The following is a 23,155-nucleotide window of genomic DNA, read 5'->3' as shown; positions in this document are numbered from 1 at the left end:
GCCTAATACCATTTTTGTTATCCTGTTTCGGGACAAATTCTATCCACTTTCTTTCGGATTGGCTTTCGCCCAGCAGTTATTTTTTCCCCCGGCTTTGGTTTAGTTTTCTCTCTTATTTTTTTTTCACCTCCACCAACTGCAAGGATAAACGAACCGAAAACCCAAATAGCTGAAGGATAACGACGGCCAGAAGAAGGAGCTGGCGGGGCAGGACCAACTCGTGTTAACTACACATTTGGGTATTTGTGTATTAACACTTTGCCAGGGAGCCCAGCCAGAAGGATCCAGGATACAGGATACAGGATCCTGTGGGGCAGCAGGATCAGAAAGTGGGGAGTCGGGAGTCGGTTTAACACAAACAGACAGTGGCCAATGGACTGATGTTCCTGGGGTTCAGGGGCTAAAGTTTAATTGGCTAGTTTAATTGTCAGAGGGACGGACAAACACACACACACACACACTCCCCAATAGAAACAACAAAGAAATTTAATCAAGCGACGAACAATTGCAGGGGAACATAAATAAAAAGTGCAAACGTTTATTGAGTTTAACGAGCGCCGTCTGCACTCAGTCTCTCTTCAACAACTGGATCTCTGTATTCGTATGACAGTATCTGTGTGTACACGAAAGGACTTTTAGCGATGGTATAGGGATGGTATGGGGCATTGGGAAACGGCAGCAGCTTAATTTAAATGTCACCTGCACTAAACAAATACGCTAAAAGGGGGCGAGACTGGCAGGGGGCGGCGGACAAACAGAGTATGATATTGTTAGTGACACTCTTTCAGCATTAAGTGTGTACATGACAAGCTCCCGGACCCACAGACCCAGACACACTGCACCCACACGGCTCTACAAAGAGCATTACATATGCCCCGCTTCAGGGAAACTCACTTCAGAAGCCAGCCAACCCATCGACGAACCAACCAGACCGATTGGTAGGATAGTTTTAACAGGGAAGTACTCGCTAAAGGCTTAGAAAAACCCATTGGTCAAAATAATAAGCTTAGGCTCAGCTGAAGGTTTTGTAGTCTGTCTGAGTTGTAGGACTAGAAAATATTTTTCAAAAATTTCAAATCGATTCTTAGTGATCTTAACATCAAAACTTAAGAAGGGAATCTAAACTAACCGGTTTTCAATGACAAAAAATTTACTTTCCCTTCAGATATCTTTATTTATCAAAGTAATGAGTTAAGACTTATCAAGTTCAACGAACTAAAGCAATCCCAATCAAAAGAAAACACATGAAATAACATATTTTATACCAGAAAATGCTGAGTCCCAAAGATCTCGAAGCTAAAAAGCCAGAACCATACGTCATAGACTGACACTTGCTTATCCATTTTCTCCGCTTCCTGCAGCTGCTTAAATATTTGGATTAAATGAAATTAAAATAAACAAAGTCCCCTCAGCAGGACTTCAGCCAGCTCCATTTCCAACGTCATTATCGCAGCCAGAAATCATAATGATGCCAATAAAAATAAATAATTGACAAGTCGGCAAACTGTGCGGCGATGACACTGGCCATTTGGCTAAGCAGAAACGTCAAAGTGGTTAGCAGTGGGTGGTATTTACAGATGGGTGGGACTTATATGGCATAATGGCAGGACCTCTCTAGCTCTCTGGCGATGTCCTGTGCTCCCTGTTCCCTGCGTGTGGGTAATGGGCCGCGTCTCGCGTCCCATATCATTATGCATCATTAAGTTGATGGTCTCCCCAGCATCGAGACACTTCGATTTTATGGATGTAGCATATGGATGGCAGTACAGTCCAGTCGAGTCCCTTTGCCAAATGCTACGCCATTGCTATTAACCACATATTACTCATCGAACAATGTTTTTGTGGCCCCTTTTGAATTGCCCATAGTTTTATGTGGGGAACTATGCGAAATGTGGGTAATATTTTGATGGGCTTCGTATGGGTTGGGGCGTTTCGAACTTGGAAACTGAATTTGGGAAGTGTTCTGTTTAACTTGGGGAAAAATATTGTTGTGAGATATAAAACAGAAACAAGTTGAACTTTATTAAGGAAATATTTCTTTTATAAAAGGGTTTCCATATCGCTCGAGTTCAATAGGCCACACAGCATACCATATAACCTCAAAATATTAGAAGGTGGACAATCCATATATTATAATTTTCGAATCTTCGTTAAATATTTTCTCTGAGCAGACTTAAATACATGCAAAATGTATGTTCCTTAACAGATTTATAACGTTATTAGCCAGATACAATACAAGGTTTTCCAATTCGGTCTAATTGGCAATATAGCGGATAACCTCAAAATATTAGAAGGTAATATGTCTACCGTTGAAGTTTAGTTCAGATTGAGTTTTTGTATCAGTTTATTAGCCATATTGAGTTCATATTTCTCGCAACCTGTTAGGTGTATTATATTAGCGCTCCATCGACTGGCTGACGTAAGTCCTTGCGTCACTGCATTAAGGATTCTCGACCGTACTCCTTGTTTGCCCTCGACGCGCTGCTCCTTCCTGCTGTTTCTGTTTCTGTTTCTGTTTGCCTTGCCCTGTTTGTTTGTTCGCCATAAGTTACCCATTGGCTGGCATCAACTTTTGGCACATTTGTTTGACAAATTGTTTTGTTTTTTGGCCCCGCCGACGTCACCCGGTAATCGATATGTGAGCGAGCAAGGATACAGGACCCACACCTCAATCCAGAGTCCTCAATCCTTGGTACTCAGCAACCAGTTTTCGCGAGCTTAGGTTGTCAGCAAAATAAACATAAATATATATATATACGTTCATATGGCGGGGTATATAAACAGGGAGTGTTTTCGCTATATACAATTGACTAAAATTTCAATTTCTTTCTATGGTTTCTTTGCAGGTGAGTTTGCCTTTCGAGACACTTTGGCTTTGCCTTTGCCTTTGCCCGACGGGTTGTAAAATCAAAGTACGTACTTCGGCTGACACCTCCGACACTCCCCCAAAAGTAGCACAATGGGAAAAGTGGAAAAGTGGAAAAGCGGGTAGCTGGTGGAATCAATAAAGTCGAGCGTATCCGGCTGATAGCTGTTTAATGTTTACAATATGTCTTTATCTGTCCTCCACCAACCGGGTATATGTATGTGCATTGTACGCCCTACGAAAGCCATGACTTTGACTAAACCTTGGGGCCCAAGTGGAGAATTGACTTCTCCTGCAGCGAGTGCCATGCAAAACGCTTCGATAATGCCAAGCGTTATGGCCAACTGCATCTGGAGCTGTTATGATAGCCCAGGGTGCGAATCTATTCTCTGAATGGGAAAAAGGGAGGGAGGTGGTGCACTCCTAATGCCAAACAATTTAGTGCAGTGTCGACGCCCCGGCAGGAAAAGGTATCCTCCATCTCCATTATCCGATTTGCATTTAGGTGAATGCGCTCAAATGTGCAATTCAATTTGAGCAAACTCCATCCCAAACAAACAAGGCAGTACAAGTTGAGCAGCAACTGCACTGAAAATATATATTTTATATTTTCCCTTAGTAAAGTAAGCACTTTTAAATTATATGCAGATAAAATTTGAATATTATGCACTTATAACTTGCTCCGAACAATTTAAAGTACCTTCAATTTTAAACCTGAAGACTAATACATGGAATTTAATTCAAAATTTTTAAACTCTTTATAGCCCAGATAATATATTTAGTATTGATGAGCTTACTATAATAACTTAAGATTATATTTTATGCAAAATAATATTCTTAACATTCGAAAAAAGGATTTTTTAACAAATTCATATTTTTTTATGCTTGTTCTAATTAAGCATTTAGGAAAACCATTATGTTGGATAAAAGTTCGCATAGAAACGAAAGTTAAGAATACGTTTTTCCATTTGATCTTATGATTACTGACAACTCTTTTTTTTGAATTTTTTGGTATTTTTGATAAAAAACACATTAAATCAACTTTAAGTACACCGTTTACAGTCCCAGTAATCAGTTTACAATAAAATTCCTTCAGCATATTTCCGAATTGATAGGAACTTTTGAGCTGTGCTCTTGGGGGCAACCGGAGGACATGGGTTCGAGGCATGCAGTTAACCAGAAAAGCAGGAAAGCAGCTTAGCCCGCCTGTGAACCGGAGGAGACCGCTTGCCGGGGTCGACTTAGCGCATAAAAAATTCAAAGTCAGTGAAACGCAGCTTAAGCTGTTTTTTACACAGCCAACAAAACACACAAAGAGGGGCGCACAAAATCGGGATAAACACACATGTACAACACAGATGTTGGCGGATGATGATGGGCTGGAGTGTTGGTTGGGAACCCGGGGGTCAAGGGTCGGGGTTTTCAGGATTTCAGGTTTCGGTTTTCGGTTTTGGGGGGGGGCGGTAAAATCCCACGGAAGAGCCAATGGCAAACGGATGGGAAAGCTGCAGCATAAGCAAAGTAGATTAAACACCGCAAAGCAGTAAGCGCCCAATGAGTCGACAGTCGCCAGTGTAAATACCGTCGAAAAGTTGCTTTTTGGGTCCGAAAGCAAGGCCAAAGCAAAGCAAAGCCGACAAAAGCGCGCTTAAAAATGTCCAAAAAGCAAACCAGGTCGTCCTGCTGCTGCTGTCCCACTGATGGAATCAGCTTTTGGCCCTATCCAATCACAGAGTTTAAATATTTAGCAACAGTTTTCGGTCAGAAGTTTTTCGGGGGGTCTGACCGGCAAAGTTATGGGACACATGATATATGCCTGATATTTCTGGCCCTTTTGGGACGAGCTGTAATAACGTAATTAAGTGGCTCACTTGTTGAGAGTTTGCAGCGACTGGGTTTCATTTTTTGGTCACTCCATCGGATGCAAAGTTGCAGTAATAATGAAATATCACAAACTTTGTAATGAGTTGTGGCAAATATTTGTAGTAAAAACTGCAACTTTGGCCAGCACGAAAAACAGATTACTGTTAAAAGTGTTCAAAATTAAAATATTTTGTGAAATTCTTTTGACTTGCCACTTATATTCCCAAATTGTAATTTGTAAAAGCAATTTTGTATTGTTATATTGGGCATTTTGCCAGCTTAATTCTTATATATTTTCAAACTATCATTTTTTCTATTGTACTTTTTCCTGTTTTTTGCCATAATAACCCACCTATTCAAATAAATTGGAAAGCATTTGCATCAGAAAATATACATGTAACGTATAATTTATTATTTATTGCACTTCACTTGATAACTTTTCTTTGTGATTTTACAATTGCTCAACCTTTTGGCATATTAAAGTACTGATTAAAAAGTAATATCCTTGTACATAATTTTATTAAACTGCATTTAAGGCAGACAAACCATTGAGTTTGATATACGAAAAGTGCTAAATTCAACTGACAGAGTACTCGACTTTTAATTGTTATGCTCATGAAGCTCCCAAGACATTTTCCACATTGATTAAACCTTAATTTTCAAACTTATTAAGATGCTCGAGATATTTTAATTGCATATATTGATGGCCCGAAGTTATGCAAATTCATTTAAACATTTGCCACCGCCTGACACACAGATTGCATATTAAATATGCATTAACCGAAGTTCACTTTGTGCCTTTCCTGGCTCTGGTTGGGGCTCCTTGGTAACCAAAACCACCGCATATCCGCAGGATACCAGGATACTCCTTCCCCATGTGGCCCCAATTTGTGTGTGCTACACTTTCCTTCGCTCGGTAATGTGTTAAATTTTCACAGTTGAATTTGTGTCGTCTGTGTGTGCTGAGTAAATTTGAATTTGATTGAAAAGCGTGCGACAGCGCTTCGATCCTTTTACCTGATGGGGTGGGGGGGGGGATATACCTTTCCTTTTACTGCCCTGGCAAACCCAGACCACATTTGTCGAAGTTTAGATAACGTTGCGCATCATTTGGCGCCCAGGCTTGACTGCTTACTTTGCCACGATGTGGTGCGCCTTTGCTTGTCAAATGGTTTTGTATAGATCTCCCCTTACCCCCACCATCTATTTCCCTCTATTTTTTCCATCTATATGGCATGGGTTTTTGTGACAGCTTGTTAGACGTATCCTGGCAGTTGCAGGAAAAAGCGGAACTCTGAATGGAGCATTGTGTCCTGACGGCGATGAATGTAAGCGATTTATTTTATGATTTATTGCGTATACTTATTGTGTATGCTGTCCAAGGATTCACTATACCCACACACATTTATCTGTGCCCCATTGTTAGCACTTGCAAATCGCCCCGGCTTTGCAGATTTTCCTTTTCCTGCGCTGAAGCGTTTAAAAATTTCAATTCAATCAAGTGTCAAATTAGTGCGGATTCTTAATTTAAGCAGTCGTTGCACATCAAGTCAGCTCCTTCTTTTGTTTCATTTTATGTGTTTTTTGGTAGCCTGCTCCGTTCATAAATAAAACATGCGACTGCCACTCAATTAGGACGAAAGTCCGGATCCGGTTTTTGGGGTACGAATCTTCCGGACTCGGACGTACAAATCAAAAAATGTATAAAACATGCAATTTGTTTGCCAAAAGTCATGCGTAAAGTGGTCCCTTTTCAGGCCCTTTTTTAAGGTCTTCAGGCCCCAGGAAGCGGACTTAGTCCCACCACTTCAAAATGAAACTGTTGCTGTTGGCCCGAGAGTGTTAGTGTTATTGTTTTCAAAGGCCCGGCCAAAGTTGCCAAATGAAGTGCCAAAAGTTGCTTGTCTAGACAAAAAGTGAAACCGATGCAAAGTTAGCAGCTTTTGTCTTGCTTTGACTCACTCAACCTGGGTGTGATGTTATTTCGATATGGTATCCATCACAACCTCCTTGAGTGAGCGATAGCAGGACAGAGTATCCACGAAACTAACTGGCACATTAAGGAAATATTGAAAAAATAGTTGACGAAAAAAAGGCAAGGCACAGATATATAAACAAATTTATAAAATATGAATAAGAAATATTACAAATTGAGGTTCAATAACTCATTAAACATTATACCAATTTAAGTAACAACCAAAAATGTATAAAAATTAAATGAATGATTGGTGTTTTCCTATTTAGCTATTTTAATAAATGTTATATTTAAAAAAAAGCTAATACAATTACCGATTTATTATAACAAAATAGTCAAAATAACCACTGACACATTTAAATAATATTTCTAACGATGAAAAATAATAATGTGCATCTATTATATTATATAACAAATTCTACAAAAAAGTGTTTAAAAAATTTCAAATTTAAGAAAAACCAACAATTCAATCTTCAAACCAATTTAAAAAACAAGGCACACACAAATGATTTAATATTTATGTGAATGCGTGAGGTGTTTTCCATGTTAAAAAAAATAAAAAGCACTCCAATTATGAATAAAAAACAACCAGGGCTTTAAACTAATTCGTAGAAAAAGTAAGTCGTCAAGAAATTTTTGGAGGCCGCGGGCGAAATTCAGCAGCATGTCAGTTTAATAATGCTTAATGGCAAGAATCATTTTGGGCAATAAATTTATAAGTGCATATGGCATTCGCAGGGGAAGGAATGCCATTTGATACCGCCAAGCTCCGGAAGTCTGGGGCTCCTCCTCCTCGTCCTGCCCACCATTCCTGGATTTCCTCCCCGGGGGCAAACGGATAGCAGGATGGCATGATGGCATGATGGCATACTTGGGGCAGCTTCTTGTGGCAAATATTTACCTTTTGGGGCCTCTGGCATCCCGCATGTGTCGGTCGTCCGTCTGGTTGTGTGCTCTCTATGAGAAAATAACATTTGCAATTTTAAGCACTTGAGACTTGTCACTGGTTAGTGCCCGGGATATCTGTATATGGAGACTCTGTCAATTTCTGGTATCTCGGGCTAATGGTAAATTCCCATTTATAACCATCTCATACTTTTTTTTTCGTTATTACTCTTGTGGCTAAATTGCGATTATTTATTAATTAAATTTGTTATGACAGCACAAGATACAAAGTCATTTGTTTCCCTCGTGGCGTGTGGGTTATTGTGGCTTTACAACCGGGGAAAATCCAGGGAAATCCAGGGAAAACCACGTAAAGCCCAGTTGGACAGTCTGACCGGGCTATTATTTTAAGACTTAGCCGGCTGGCTGTCCTGCTTTTAAGCTATTTTATTGAGTTTTCCACTCCAACTCTTACTTCCTGATGTATAAAACCCTTTTTGGCCCACTCACACACACTCTTGCCATAACAAAGGCTTAAATTTTTAATGTTGAGCAGACGGTTAAGCATAATTATGTTTGTCGTTGGGGCAGAGTTCAGATTTTCGACCCCGAGAACAGGTGCACAGAAAGTAAAACGATATACCCACGGAATTTCGAGGTTGGCTTAAAGACAGTTGGCCTGCCTTAAATTAACCCAGCGCCTTTGCCTAAATATCCAGCGTAAATTCAACTTGAGCTCGACACTTATGAGACATGTTCTTGCCACTTTGCACTTCGGGGAATATTCCAGCCCCCAGCACTTTTCACTCTCATGTCGAAATGCGTCCAGCTGAGCAACAAGAGTTATGTAATTGACTCAGAACATCCAAGGAACATTTGAAATTTTAAGCAGGAGCAAAGTTTTCGCGCGACGACAAGGAAAAATTGCCCGAAAAAGAGAAGATTTCTTATTTTCCAAGCGTTTTAATTTGTGCGAAATTAAGCAAAAAATAAACTCATTTTGCTGGCTGCAGCAGCCAAAGCACAAACATGGGGAAACTTTTTCGATAGCTGTCTGACAACAAAGCGAAAATCTAAAAAAAAAAAATATATATATATATGTACCCGTAGAATGCTGGGAAAACTTTCGGCGGAAGTTGATGGCAGGAAAACTCAAGTAAAATGTGCACGAAATTGTCTCTGCGCTAAAGAAAAATCTATGCGATTGAGGAGAAATTGCAAAATTCAATGCCCGCAGTCGTCTGAGCCGCCGGCCTTTTCCATTACGGCTTTTGGGTGTTTTTTTTCTAGGTATTTTGGCCATGACTTAGTTGCCGACTTCATGCAAAAGCCGACTGCCGACGGTGATTTAGTTGTTAGCCTGCGGACAAACATTTCATGGCCCGATGTGCTCAATTCAATCAATTGCCATCGACAGACGATGGCGGACTGCAAGGATACCCCCGTGATATCCTGTGATATCCCGTACCGGTGCAATTTTAATCAAAATTCGCATGTATGTGTCGGCTGACATATTGCGGCTTGGCTGCCTTCAGTTGTCACAGGTTGGCGTAATGGCGACGTCGCAGGAGATGAACAAGGATGCCATCCCAAGGATGTGCTTGCGTTGAAAATATCAAAGGCTTACGAGCAGGTTAAGCCCTTGTTACCACACTTGATATTTGCAAATGTCGGGCATTACCAATCTGTTTCAATCGACAGAATCAAGTTGTTCGCTACCCTACCTACCCCATTGTTACAATAAAGTCTTTAAGAAACTAGAACTAAAGATTTGAAGTACCGCAGAAATGGATAAAGATTTATTTTTTCTATATTTGGAAAATCTCGTCAACCACCAGTGTTTTTTCACAAGACAATCTTTAATTCTTTTGAGCGTAATAGCGCTTATAAACTTTATATGCACTTATCTTGAAATGAATATTTGAAATACTATATGTCACTTCTTTAGTAAATGAGTTGGGTTAGAATGTTTTGTGTTTTGAAACGTTAAATTGAAAAGAATTGTTTAAATGTGTACACTGTTATTGTTATTTAAGGTATCTTTTATAATGTTTATCTTGTAAAAATTTCAATAAAAAACCTTTGAGAGGATCCTTCAAATTACCACAAATTGTATTAGAATAGTTCATATTCTTTAAAAACCTTTACCAAGAAGATTCAGCTTGAGGTAGGAAGAATAAGATTAAAAGCATATTTTTAATTTAATCAGGAGCTGAGCAAATCTTTTATTAAATGTATAGTCCTTCATAATTCAGAGTAACGAACTGCATTCTTTTGTATCTCAAGGATGCGGTGTATCCACATTCGACTGTTGGCCACCAAGGACCTCGTACAGACTGTTTTCCAGCTCAAAGGACTCGCATGCAACGCAGCCAAATGATTTCCTTTTGTTATTCAACGGCCAAAAAGGTGGACTCCATCCATTTGGCTAATTGTTCAGTTTGTTTTACGTGTAAGGCTACAAATTGGCCGAAGCACACGTTTCCCCAGACAGCCAGGCAGTTGGAACCCCAAATGCACGTTCCGGTTCACCCCTTTTCCCCGAATAACCCTCGAAAAACCCCTTGCAAACGTCCTGCCGTCCGTCAGGTTCATAATAATTTAAATGCTGGGCACACAGAGTGACATGGCAAAGACAAACAGAGGTCAAGCTGCAGCCGAGGGGGCGACGGCGGACTGTTGCAGCAGAAGCAACTGCAAATGGCTACGTGACCGGATGCACTGCAGCGGTTTGCATTTAAATCCAAAGGCGGCAGCAACAGAATTAGCACGACAAAGGGTCGCCAGTCGGGAGTCGGAGTGTCCTAACAGCCGGGGGATTAGAAGGTGCCCCCTTCTTGAGTTAATTTACCCTGGCAAGCAGCAAGCAACAAGCTCTGCGCAAATAGCAAACGACAAACGGTCCTCAGCTCCACTACCCTATCAAAGCCCTTCCCCAACCCCTTCCCAAACCCCTTCCCGAACCCCTTCCCGAAGCCCTTCCCGAACCCCTTCCCCAACCCCTTCCCGAACTCCTTCCCGAACCCCTTCCCGAAGCCCTTCCCCAACCCCTTCCCCAATCCCTTCCCTAACCCCTTCTGTAACCGAATCTAAAAGGCTTGGGCCTTTCAGATCAACGGCCGAGCAAACAAATGGCGTTGCAATTGAGCACGTTTTTGTCGAGCGATGGAAATGAACTGCGACACGGTGATTCAGTTTGGCCAACGGCAAGAGTCGAACCGAAAGTCGGAGTAGTAGTCAGAGGTCGGGCTTAAGTTTCAGCCTGTCCAGAGGCCCCTTCCTGTTCCTGTCCTTGGTTCCTGTCCATGTGGCAGGTCAAGTGGCATGCGGCAGTTGACAGCACGTGCGTCCAAAGATGTCTTCGCAGAATGTGTGTGCCACTGAGTAAGCAAATTGCTGGGAGATGAGTAGAAGCTAAACTGCGCTGAGTCCTTGGATTCCATTGCAATGACAAATTAAGGAAAAGCAAAGCACTTTGTGATGAAAGTTTCCCCTCTTTTACTCTCTAACAAATAATATTATTGTCCATATTATATGGTTATATACAATAGGGATACGTAAAAGGCAAAATAGTGAGTACCTTTGCATTAAGAAAAACCCCATTTTACAATATCCATATGAGAATGCAAACCAAATCCCTGGGGATCAAGATATTAATAAAAGGCAAGAGATATATTAATATATGTATGAGATTTTTTCCTTTTTAATGAAATACTACTTGGTATTGAAATCTCGTTTAATGGTACACATAGAACTATTTAATAACCTTAAGTTCATAATAATTTAGGTCACCCATTTAACATTTTAAGTAAATATTTTGGAAATAACTCTTATGTGAAACACAAACCGTTTTCCCATCCGCCTGTGAAACTAACAGGACATTTTAAGCTTGAAACCTTTAGTTCAACGTACAAACGAGAATAGGTCCTTAAAAGAGAGGCCAAACCGAGTTGGTTAACCACGTTAGTTTATTAGCAAAGGCATTTTTTCGCTTCCCGTTCTCCGGCCAATATCAAAGGGCTTTATTGGAGGTTTGGGAATCTGCCCGTCCCCTGGCTTAATGGCTCGAAAAAATGTAATTGGAAGCGAAGCAGTTTGGAACAAGAGACAACAAGGCTGTCCCTTTTAAGTGGACCGATCACTCCGGCTGCAAGTGGCTAAATGCCTCAATGCATATTGAAGAACAACACGCACCTACAGAATCCTGGCCAAAAAGTCAACCTTAGGGGAGGGAAAAAACCCGGCAAATTGGAAAGGAGAAAGCATACGGCAGAGAGGCAGGCAAACAAGGTCCTGGCCAGACCGCAAAAGGGATCAACTTTCGGCCCTGTATTTTTTTCTACGCTAGTTTGCTGCAGCAGCAGACGGGTCCGGCATAAAAGAAACATAACTAATTTGCATAAAATGCGGAAACACGGCAGCAGCACACAGATATCTCAGTTTGCCCGGAACGAGGGGAGCTGCTAACTTTGTTGACTGAAATCGGGGAAAAGACGCCAGTGCAGAGATGTCCCCAAAAAGTCGAAACCCTCTGCGGTTTCGACCCCGAGCACCCAGGTACACTGTGTGTGTTTGCCAAACTTTGCGCAAAATTTACAAAATACTAAACTAAGTGAAAACCACTAAAGTCCGTTACGCCCAAGTCTTTAAGTGAGCGAAACTTTTAGCATGACAAAGTGAAAGTGGAGTGTGTGGGTGGGTGAAAGTTGGAACTGGCCACCATATTAGCGGTTTGCAAAATATTCCAAGATAAGACAAGGACCCAGGGCCTACATGGGTGCAGAGAGAAAAACATTTAGGGATCTTCTTTAAAACGCATTGATTTGTACCACTTCGCAAGTGGTCAAAAATTCTTTTTGAGCCTAAATAAATATTTCCAAGTACTGGTTGGGTAAATTTTACTCAAGGATCAAAAATAAGCAAACGCGAATTCTTCAGGAGGGGGAAAAGAATGAAGTTTTGGTATCAAGAGATCTGGTTTTAATATTTTATAATACTAATATAAGTTTGAAAATCATGGGTAAATAAATATTTCCAAGAACTGGTTAGGTAAATTCTACTCAAGGATCAAGAATAAGTCAAACGCGAATTCTTCAGGAGGGGCAAAAAATAAAGTTTTGGTATCAAGAGAACACTTTGTATGACTAGTTATATTTTTCGAGATCTGGTTTTTAATATTTAATCAAAGTACTAAAATAAGTTAGAAAATCATTGGTAAAATCTTAACATCATATACATATTTCTTCCTGTGTATAAGAAACTTTCCCTGACTTTTTGTATTATGCAAAAGAGAGAACGCTTACAAAGTGGAATATCTTAGCATGCTGATATCATGTTTCCCCGTCTTTCTTTGCAGCCTGGTCAACCGGACGATGCCCGATGCCCAGAAAGTCCGGATGATGGTGAGCCGTGCCCTGAGCGTTTGGGAGAACAACTCGAAGCTGACTTTCCGCGAGGTCTACAGCGACCAGGCCGACATTCAGATAGTCTTTGCACGGTGCGTACTCGAAATTCTAGGGGATTGAAGATGTATCCATATCCAAGAGCACTGGTAGGTGGGGAGATCATAAAAAGCGAGTCTTTAGTGCCATAAACAAGCGCACATAAAATTGCACTTAAAACCAGGCGAACGATAAATAAGCCAAGTATTAAATCCATGGAACGACGTCGATGATGAAATGCCACCGATGACAAAGTCGATGGCCGTGCCAGGAGCAACTGGGTACCGTGTGAATCAAAGAGTTTATGTGGCTGCTGCTTGTTCCTAGATAAGCTGTGAATATGATTTTCCCCATGGCCATGCTCGTAATTCCTCTGAAAAACCCATACTAATCCGGGGTATCCACTCTGGATCTCCGTTTTCTCCTCTTCACAGGCTCCAGCACGGCGATGGCTATAAATTCGATGGACCTGGCCAGGTGCTGGCCCACGCCTTCTATCCCGGCGAGGGGCGTGGCGGAGATGCCCACTTTGATGCGGACGAGACCTGGGACTTCGATGGCGGAGCCGATGACAGCCGTGGTGGGTGCAGTTCATCAAATCTGATGGAGTCCTGGCCACATAATTGCGTTACACTCTTGACGTTTATTAATTGCATTAGCGGGCAATAGTGTTTTTTGGCGGTGCCATCTGGTCTGCGGCATTTTTGGGCCTACACTCGGGGAAATTAGAATGCGCTGAAAACTTAATGATCTTTAACTCTAATGTGCTAAACACTTTTTCATTTTATAATTTAAGAAGTTTCCAATTTTTTTTAATATTTTTTTAGGCTTATTAAAATTCTTGAATTAATTCTAAAGCAGTTAAACATACTAAGTCAGGTGAAATCTGAATAGGGCAATGTAATTTATTTAAAGAAAATAGCTCTTTAGAATACAAAATTAAATGAGTATAGTTTTCAGGTACACTCAAAAGCCCTAAGTTTTAGAAATTGAATTTGCATTCTCAACGAATTAATAATATTTCTTATTTAAAGCAAAAAAATTGCCATTGAATTTTGAAACGAACTTACAAAATTCTGGGTAAATATATTTTTAAGTGGAGTCTATTAAGGTAATACTTTTTGTTATGTACCTAAATTGGTATTAACCATAATCACGTCAGGCAGAATCTAATTTGGATTACAAAGGAAATTTTTTTTAATCTAATTACCCCCCTGTTTTTGTAAGTGCAGGGCTCGAAAAACTGAAACCACACGCGGCAAAATCAATAAATGCTGCATACGTTGCGGCGGGAAATGGGTCGGGTAGATGGGCAAACCCCGAATCCTGGAGAAAGTGGAAGAGGAGACCCTGACTGGCGACGCGATGCCTGCAGGCTGCCGCTTGCGTTTTGTAATTTAGCACAATAAATCGTCAGGCCAGACCCCCAGACCCCGTAAACCCCGCTTGAAACCCCTGAATCCTGAAATGCCCGAACAGCTCTTCGGCATTTTTAATGGTTTTTAATGCCAATAAAAAATTGTCAGCATGACGCGTGACGTTGGCAGCCATTTTAAAATGTTGCAAGCGTCGCCATTTTTATGCCACTTACAAAGTCGTCAAGGCGACGAACGCGTCTTAACCCCCAACTCCCCGCCTCCGTCCTCTTTTGACCCCCTTTTTTTTTGCGCCCGCCATTAACCAGTCAGCGTATTTATGTTGCATTCCGTGTCCTGTCGTTGCAGGAACCAATTTTCTGAACGTGGCCCTGCACGAACTGGGTCACTCCCTGGGACTGGGCCACTCCTCGGACGTGAATGCCATCATGTATCCCTGGTACCAGAACAACGAGGTGGATGGCAAGCTGCCCGACGACGATCGCCATGGCATTCAGGAGCTGTACGGCTCGAAGGAGAAGACCTGGGGACCCTATAGACCACGCCCCACGACCACCAGCACCACCACGACGACCATGCGAACGATGAGCTATTACCCGGACAAGCCGGTCTACAGACCCAACAAGGATCGGGAGCGGGCCAGGGATCGCCAGGAGCAGGAGCAGAGGCGCCAGGCGCAGGAGCGTCAGGAGCAGGAGAATCGTCGGCGGCAACGGGAGTGGGAGCGCCAGGAGAGGGAACGCCAGGAGAGGGAACGCGAGGATCGGGACCGCCAGGATCGGGAACGCCAGGAGCGAAAGCGCCTGGAGTGGGAGCGTGCCGAAAGGGAAAGGAATACGAGCCAGAACCCAGCAACTCGCCCAACACCAACCACCAGGAGACCCACTACCAGGCCATACCAAAATGGATGGCACCGGCAGAGCCATCACCACAACAAACCACGGAAACCCAAACCGGACACCTGCATGACCTCCTATGATGCCATCTCAATGATTCGTGGTGAACTGTTCATCTTCCGGGGACCGGTAAGATTTACAAGACAAGAAATAATAATGCCCGGAAAATTATAGATATCAAATCTTTTTCAACAGTTCCTTTGGCGTATTGGAGCATCTGGTCTGTATCCTGGTTATCCCACGGAGACCAGGAGGCATTGGTCGGCTCTACCCGAAAATCTCACCAAAGTGGATGCGGTTTATGAAAATAAACAGCGACAGATTGTGTTCTTCATAGGTGAGTTACAAAATTTGGAATTGAAGTCTAGAAACTTTGTTAATTCAATGATTCAAACTTTACTGATGGAGAAGTGGAGTAGTTGAGTATGCAATTTTGTATCTAGTATATGAATTAAATACAAAAGCATCATATTAAATTAAAAACATATTAAATTGCATGATTTAAGTGGAATATTATAGAAACGATGCTGTAATAATCATTTTAACTATTCACTTTAATTTTATTTAGTATTGTTAAAGATAATAGTTTAAATAAATAAAGAACAATAAATTGGGTAGATTGGAGTCCTAAGATAGTTAAAACATGTAGAGAAATGGAAAACTGGGATCATGGATTATTCCTAGTATATTTTAAAGTTTGAAAATGTATATCTTAAACGTAAAAACAGACCTATACCTTGTTTATAATATTGATTTTTCTCCTCTTAGGTCGTGAGTATTACGTGTTCAACTCGGTGAACCTGGCTTCCGGCTTCCCCAAGCCGCTCTCCAATCTGGGTCTGCCGTCCACTCTGTCCCACATCGATGCCTCCTTCGTGTGGGGCCACAACAACAATACCTTCTTCACCAGCGGCACTCTGTACTGGCGATTCAACGACACCACTGGTCAGGTGGACCCATTTTATCCGCGGGACATGAGCATCTGGTCGGGAGTGGGCTACAACATTGACACGGCGTTCCAGTACTTGGATGGCAAGACGTACTTCTTCAAGAACCTGGGTTACTGGGAGTTCAGCGACGACCTTATGAAGGTGGCCCATGCCAGGCCCAAGTTGTCGTCCCGGAAATGGATGCAGTGCGCCCGAAGTGCCAATGAGGTGGATGACGAGCAGCGATATACGGCGTCCTTGGTTTCCGGGGAGAATGAGGGCGACGGGAGCGAGGAAACGGAGAGGAGTGGCGCCAGAGAGCACAGGATCAGCCTCTTCCTGCTACCGATCCTCCTGTTTGCACTTACGATCTGCCGGAGTTAAGATTGAATGCAGGGCTTAGGTTAAGCTATCTCTAGCACTAGGAGCCATGGTTCGCCTCGTATTTTCCACATAGAGGAAAGGTTTTTGTAAGCAAAAGGTAACTAAAGGCCTTATTATGGTTTGTTCAAAATTTGAGTTCAAGTGAAAACCATGTTTTGCTCTCCAAAAAGATAGGAACTACTTTGTAAATTGTAATAACTAGAGCAGATCTTAGAAGATCTATATAGCAGAGCGCAACTGTGTGACAGTCTGGCGCTTGAATGCCCCCAAAGACGACACCGAGCGGCCTTTCCTTAGATTTAATGGAAATAAATCAACACCCAAGTGAGATTCGCAAATAGATGAGAAATCTACGATTCGCCCACTGGCTGATTTATTCATGGACACTTGCCAATTGTGCACACTGGCGCCATCTATTGAACAAATAGCAGGGCTGTTTTACCAGATCTATATACCATACTTATAAGATAAATCAACATGATTATACCGTAACTATAAGTCTACTTAAGTGTGGAGATCAATAAAGTTTTAGGGATATACAGGAAGCGTCGAATATCCAATGATAAAATTCGAAACCACAACTGCCTTATAAATAAGTATTTTATTGCTTTTTATTGACGAACATACGCTCCGCTTTTCTCGATTTGACGAACCTTTCTAACTATTTATATTTATGAATGTGATATTATCATAAATTCTGCGCGATTGTAAACGAAAGAAAAACTGAGCTGAGAAAGAAATTCTTACATTTTGGTTAGTTTTTAGTTCAGTTTATATAAGATACCTAGCTGCTAACTATCTTTTTATATACATTGTACCGAAACAAAATCAAATAAATATGAATACATTTAGACACAAAGAGGAAGTTGTTTTTCTTGGAAGTAAAATGTAGTTAAGAGTTTCAAATTAAATTGAGATGATTAGAACTGTCTCAAGTTTTTTACAGATATCATTTACAGAAATCATGTTTATTACACAAAATGGAGGGTGGGTAAGGCCCTCTGTCAAAACTAAAATCGTTTTTATTTTTAAATTTTTACCGTCTAAAATTTTAACGAACGTCCCAAGTAACTCCCATAATTGAAAGTCATAAATCAATGAAATAAGTGCAGTGAAACACAGTAAAAGTAACGATTTTATTATTACAACTGGTCAAGCCTTAATCTATTTGGGAAATCAGGAAAAAAGTAAGTTAACTTACAAAATTGAAGGATTACCCAAAAAACCCCCAAAGCATATCTACCGACCCCAATTCAAATACCCTGATGCACACAAAATTGACATAACCATTATGACTTTGCTAAAAATGAAACAAAAAAGTCCACTCCGATACAATAATATTGTATATGCATTATCGTATCACTGATATAAGTAAATGTATCATTAGCGATAATATCGTTATCTTCATATATAGACAAGTCTATAGCAAATCTGAAAAATTAGTGAGCTGATAACAATGCCGGGTGTCAGGAGAAAGTTTGGGGTGCTCTATGGTAGGTAATATGGAGCATGTCCACCGAAACGGAAACTTCCTGAGGGTTCATCTTTGAGCCAGTGCTATCTGGTTCAGTGTAGATTCCCACCGATCTTGATGGTATTGTAATGATTACACCGCCGGTAATGGCCTCCAATGATGATATCTTATCACCTGGCATTAGCTGCCGTTTGACACAAGGTGTTAATTTAGTGTAACAGTCACCAGCTGGTCGGTAATGGCTGTAATATGTGGGATCTTTCGCTCCGTTATAACTGAGTGTCGCTCTACTGTCATTAGGTTATGCGTCACCTAGCCGTGACGTCCGCACAGTTCCACAGTTCCACCGTTCTCCATGCAGTCCCGTCCCAGAACCATACCCAAAATCGGCGATTCCACGGCGACTCGGTGACAGTCGCGCGCCCACAGTCAAGCCCAGCGGTTCAACACTCGATTTTCGCGAGGAGGCGGCATATATCACAAATATTCTCTATATATACATTCACATGCATATATGTATATAGCGCAGCTAATATTAAATTAAAGACAATTGTGAGTTGAGGTCGCGACAACGTAAAGCCAGACCCGGTACGGTTGCTTTTGATCCCAGTGCAAGACAACCTGATATCTGGGTTTACGAGCACTTGAAAACTGATTGGTGATCCCTGTCGATAAGGGGTATCTTTCGTTGCAGTTAGGGGCGGTGCGTTCTTGATTTCGGATAGGGCATGAGCGCCCATGCTAATTACTAGCTAATATATTCGGCTGATAGCAACCGGGATGACTAAAATTCTTTTTTACTGCAAGTAAACATGAGTTACTCCCACTGATCGTTGTTCGTTATTCTATATTTATTACCTAAACAAGGCCGGTGCTTTGATACTTTAATCCCTGGTTATGCACTTAATCCAGAGATTAGACATGGCAAACAAGTTGATTATTTATGATAAGCAATATCATTACTTTGCAATGACTTAAGATTGCTTTTCAAGAGCCTTCAAGTTATTAATCATTTTATGACTGTGCCCAACTGGGAAACCTACAAAGATTTAGATCTTTGCTTAAGTGGGAGCTTCTTTGATCTAATCGAAAACACGGTGCAAGACTATGTCGAACTTCAGTGACGAAGAATTGGTGGCCATATGGCAAGGGTACTATCTAATCAGCCAACCAAAGACACCAGTTACTGTCATAACTAGGCGGAAATTGGGGCCAAAAGCAACCGGTTGACTAATCGTACCTGGAAAAATTTCAATAAATCAAACCTATGCTTTGCATCGAACAGGTGGTGATAAGAAAATAAGCATGTCGGACGCCCACTCGAATTCCATACGCAGCCTGAGTCCAGAGTTGGCCAAAAAGGCGCACGACGAGTTGGGGGAGGTGCCCGAGAGGATCGATGAGGACATCGAAACGCTGCGCACTTGGATCTCCAAGCAGCCGCATCTGAAGGCTCGCCAGGATGCCCAGTTCCTGATCGCCTTTCTGCGGGGCTGCAAATACAGTTTGGAGAAGACCAAACTGAAGTTGGACAACTTCTATGCGATGAGGGGAGCGGTACCAGAGCTCTACAAGAATCGCTTTGTGGGCGAGAAGCAGCTAAGCATTCTGGAAACAGGGTAAGATATTATATAAGCTATTTTAAGGATGCCTTTGAATAATATTTGTAATCTTACAGTTGCCTTCTTCGCTTGCCCCAGCCATTGACGCCAGATGGTCCTCGGATCCATATTTCCCGCTATGGGCAGTACGACTCCAAAAAGTATTCCATTGCCGAGGTCATCCAGGTGAACACCATGTTCGGTGAGATTCAGATACGCGAGGATGACAATGCCATGATATCTGGTTTTGTGGAGATCATCGATATGAAGGGCGTTGGGGCAGGTCACATATTCCAGTTTGATGCTGTTCTAGTGAAGAAACTGGCGGTTTTGGGGGACAAGGCTTATCCCTACAGGCCCAAGGGTTTCCACTTTGTCAACGCTCCCGCCAGTGCCGAGAAGTTTATGTCCATTGCCAAGAGTCTGATGAGTGAAAAGATACGAAAACGGGTAAGTTTTTCAAATAAAAATATTAAGATATCGGAATAGCTAATAGCGATATTTGATCTCCTAGTTCCACATACACTCCAAACTGGAAACCCTGTACCAATATGTTCCCAAGGAATGCCTACCAGCTGAATATGGTGGCAGCAACGGAACCATCCAAGATGTCATCACTACATGGAGGACAAAGCTCTTGGACTATAAACCCTTCTTCGAAGAGGAGGCTTCCTATGGCACAAATGAAAAGCTGAGGCGAGGACAACCCGTCAATGCCGAGTCCCTGTTTGGAATCGAGGGATCCTTCAGGAAACTCGATATCGACTAATCTAGAGGCACTCTATATAGAAAACAGTAATTTTTAATCTTTGTACAAATGCAGACTAATCCGGAACTAAAGAACAAGTTAAATTTTAATAACTGGCAGGGGAAGTTTAATATCTAAATATTATTGTCGGGTGGTTAGTATTTCAGTCTTTACAACTTTGCAACAGTTGCCTGCTTTGCCTTTTGGTTAATGAACTTTAGTCCCTCGTCATGGTAAGGATTAGTGGCTTCCCTCACGCGATCAAGCCATTTGGCCACCTTCGGGAACCTTTTCCCATCCACTTGGTATTGGCAGAGCCCTGAAATGAATAAAGATTAGTTCCCTTCAAGACTCTTCATTCTATTCAAAATTACTCAGTTGATTGATTTCCGAAGAACCAAGGATATCAGCCATTGTAAGTTTCTGACCCACCAAGAAGTCCTTTTCCAGCCACAGAAGCTCTAGGAGACCCAGGTTGGTTTCTACTCCATCAATCAGCGATTGAAGTTGTTCTGTCTTGGGTTTGGGTGCTATTCCATTCATGGGAAACAGCCAGGCATCTCGGAAGTACAAGGAACAGGCTAGACGGATATTCAAGTGCTGCCACTCCAGGAATTCATCCACTCGGGCACGAGCCTCCACTGATTTGGGGTAAAGCTTTTCGTCGAACTGACCTTTGTCTGCGAGATAACTATAGGGGGCAATATACTATCTATAAATGCTATGAAAGCCAAAATAAGAAAACAAGTACCTTACCGTATAATGGCGATAGTTTCGGATAAATGGAAGTCACCATCCACTATGGCAGGCACCTTCTGGAACCTATTGATCTTCTTGTACTCGTCGGTCAATTGCTCAACTAAGAAAATAAAATAAATTAGCCGCTGAACTCTATAAGATTTACCTCTACTACTCACATTTACGGAGGGCAATGGGGCAATATTCAATGGGCGAATTGCCCAATTTTAAAGCTAACCACAGTCCACGGGAGATCGGGGACAACAAATCGTAATAGAATTTAATTGGCGTGGACATGGCGGTCAATTGCTATGGTTCCTCAATCCAAAACTACTAAACAGCCGGCGAATGTTTTGATCCCAACAGCTGGGAAAAAGAGAAAATAAACAAAGCTCCAGTCCAAAGATCAGTAGCGCCAACTTGCAGCACTGGTTTGGTTATTATGGTTGTCCCGCTCTTCTGGGCAGATTTAAAGATATGTACTATGTTGGTAATTCCGAATTCTTTATAAAGAGTCGAGACAAGGATACTGTTTTTATCAGAATAAAGTCTTTAATTTAACATTTAGAGATTGAACACAGTAAACACAAAACAAGGCACAAACTGGTTACAGTAATGTCTTACAATTTTAATATTATAAATGCAAAAAAACAAGTGATCAACATTTAAAATAAAATTAAATTTTAGCACTGGCTGCTTGCTTGGAGACCTTGTACAGAAAACTATGGGCCTCGTCGTGGTAGGGATTGGTGGCCTCTCGCACGCGTTCCAGCCACTTGGCTATCTTAGGGAATTGCTTCTCACTAACATTGTATTGGCAGAGCTCTGAAACAGATAGGTTACGATATAAGATCATATTCATCTGGTACCTTAAGCCAAGACCTACTCATTTGGTTGATTTCCGAAGCTCCAAAGATATCCGCCACTGTAAGTTTATTACCAACTAGAAAGTCCTTCTCCAGCCAAACGCGTTCCAGGAGACCCAAATTGCCCTCCACATCCTTTATAAGCTTTTTAACAGCCTCGGGCTTTGGAGCCGGAGCCAGTCCCTTTGCCGGTAGAAGCCAAACTTGACGGAAGAACAGGGAACAGACCATGCGAACATTGAAGTGCTGCCACTCCAGGAACTCATCAACACGGGCACGATCCTCCAAGGACTTGGGATACAGCTGCTCGCTGAAGACACCTTTGTCCGAGAGGTAACTGAAATATAAGATATGCATATATAGTAAGTACTGCCAATAACATACCTACATATGAATATGATAGGAAGCTTACCGCACTATGGAGACACTCTCGCCCAACTGAAATTTACCATCCACGATGGCCGGAACCTTTTGGAACCTATTGATGTTCCGGTACTCGTCTGTTAACTGCTCCTCTGGAATAAACAGTCCCCAAACATTTAATAACCCGGCTTTATGATTAACTTGTTATTCTTACGTTTTCGCAGGGCAACCGGGCAGTCTTCAAAAGGGGTCTTGCTCAATTTCATTCCGATCCATAAAGCGCGGGATGGCTGCGACAGGAAATCATAATAGTACTTGATTGCCTTTGACATCTTGACAAATTATGTTTTTGTTTAACAATTAACAATGTTATGTTCAACAATACAATACAATTAACATTTTTTAATAAGGTAAACAGATGGAATGTCAAAACGCTGGGGAGAGAGCTTTATATCGTTCCAAAGTTCAAAAACCTCGGTTTTCAACACTGTACTCGAAAAGATATAGTCATCCCGCTCTATTAATGAGCGGGTAAAAATTCAAATTCAAATTGGTAGGGTAAAATATATATATTATAAAGAAAACGCCACAATCAAATAATTTCAGAGCTTTAACCTTGCTTTTGGCATACTGTCAAGTATATTTATATGACTCATCCAAATTTTTGTCCAATATTACCCCCATAAATACAGAAACAATACCCCCCAGTAATACATCTCTTTACTTATATTTTAGTTGTACCGACAGTTA

At 41.6% G+C, this 23,155-nt stretch overlaps 3 protein-coding genes across 6 annotated transcripts in view; 2 read left to right on the top strand and 1 right to left on the bottom strand.

Annotated features, from left to right (window-relative positions):
- The window catches only part of LOC119550137 (matrix metalloproteinase-2), an 85,059-nt gene extending 67,585 nt beyond the window's left edge, over positions 1 to 17,474 (top strand). For 3 of the 4 annotated variants that reach the window (XM_037858637.1, XM_037858639.1, XM_037858638.1), the window contains 5 exons: positions 12,946 to 13,086; positions 13,465 to 13,610; positions 14,755 to 15,431; positions 15,498 to 15,639; positions 16,071 to 17,474. In XM_037858637.1, the coding sequence (XP_037714565.1) occupies positions 12,946 to 13,086; positions 13,465 to 13,610; positions 14,755 to 15,431; positions 15,498 to 15,639; positions 16,071 to 16,615 (1,651 nt within the window). In that variant the 3' untranslated portion in view covers positions 16,616 to 17,474. Of the gene's footprint in view, positions 1 to 2,848; positions 2,913 to 12,945; positions 13,087 to 13,464; positions 13,611 to 14,754; positions 15,432 to 15,497; positions 15,640 to 16,070 lie in introns of those variants that run through there. The other variant, XM_037858640.1, reaches the window with a different exon arrangement.
- A 1,016-nt stretch (positions 17,475 to 18,490) lies between these two features.
- LOC119551295 (retinol-binding protein pinta) lies at positions 18,491 to 20,551 on the top strand. The gene is made up of 4 exons (XM_037860574.1): positions 18,491 to 18,641; positions 19,375 to 19,708; positions 19,768 to 20,140; positions 20,205 to 20,551. The coding sequence occupies exons 2-4, from the start codon at positions 19,395 to 19,397 to the stop codon at positions 20,457 to 20,459; spliced, it is 942 nt and encodes a 313-aa protein (XP_037716502.1). The 5' UTR covers positions 18,491 to 18,641; positions 19,375 to 19,394; the 3' UTR covers positions 20,460 to 20,551.
- On the bottom strand, positions 20,543 to 22,845 carry LOC119549885. Its single transcript, XM_037858190.1, has 8 exons — positions 22,620 to 22,845; positions 22,455 to 22,557; positions 22,063 to 22,379; positions 21,856 to 22,001; positions 21,356 to 21,485; positions 21,195 to 21,297; positions 20,813 to 21,129; positions 20,543 to 20,757 (listed from the first exon to the last, which is right to left on the bottom strand). Exons 1-8 carry the CDS (start codon positions 22,735 to 22,737, stop codon positions 20,609 to 20,611), a joined length of 1,383 nt encoding a protein of 460 aa, XP_037714118.1. The 5' UTR covers positions 22,738 to 22,845; the 3' UTR covers positions 20,543 to 20,608.
- Between the last annotated feature and the right edge of the window lie 310 nt (positions 22,846 to 23,155).

Source organism: Drosophila subpulchrella, chromosome 2R (genome assembly GCF_014743375.2).
Source record: "Drosophila subpulchrella strain 33 F10 #4 breed RU33 chromosome 2R, RU_Dsub_v1.1 Primary Assembly, whole genome shotgun sequence".
In the NCBI taxonomy this organism is placed as follows: Eukaryota; Metazoa; Arthropoda; class Insecta; order Diptera; family Drosophilidae; genus Drosophila; species Drosophila subpulchrella.
This window is presented reverse-complemented; position numbering and strand designations above follow the sequence as displayed.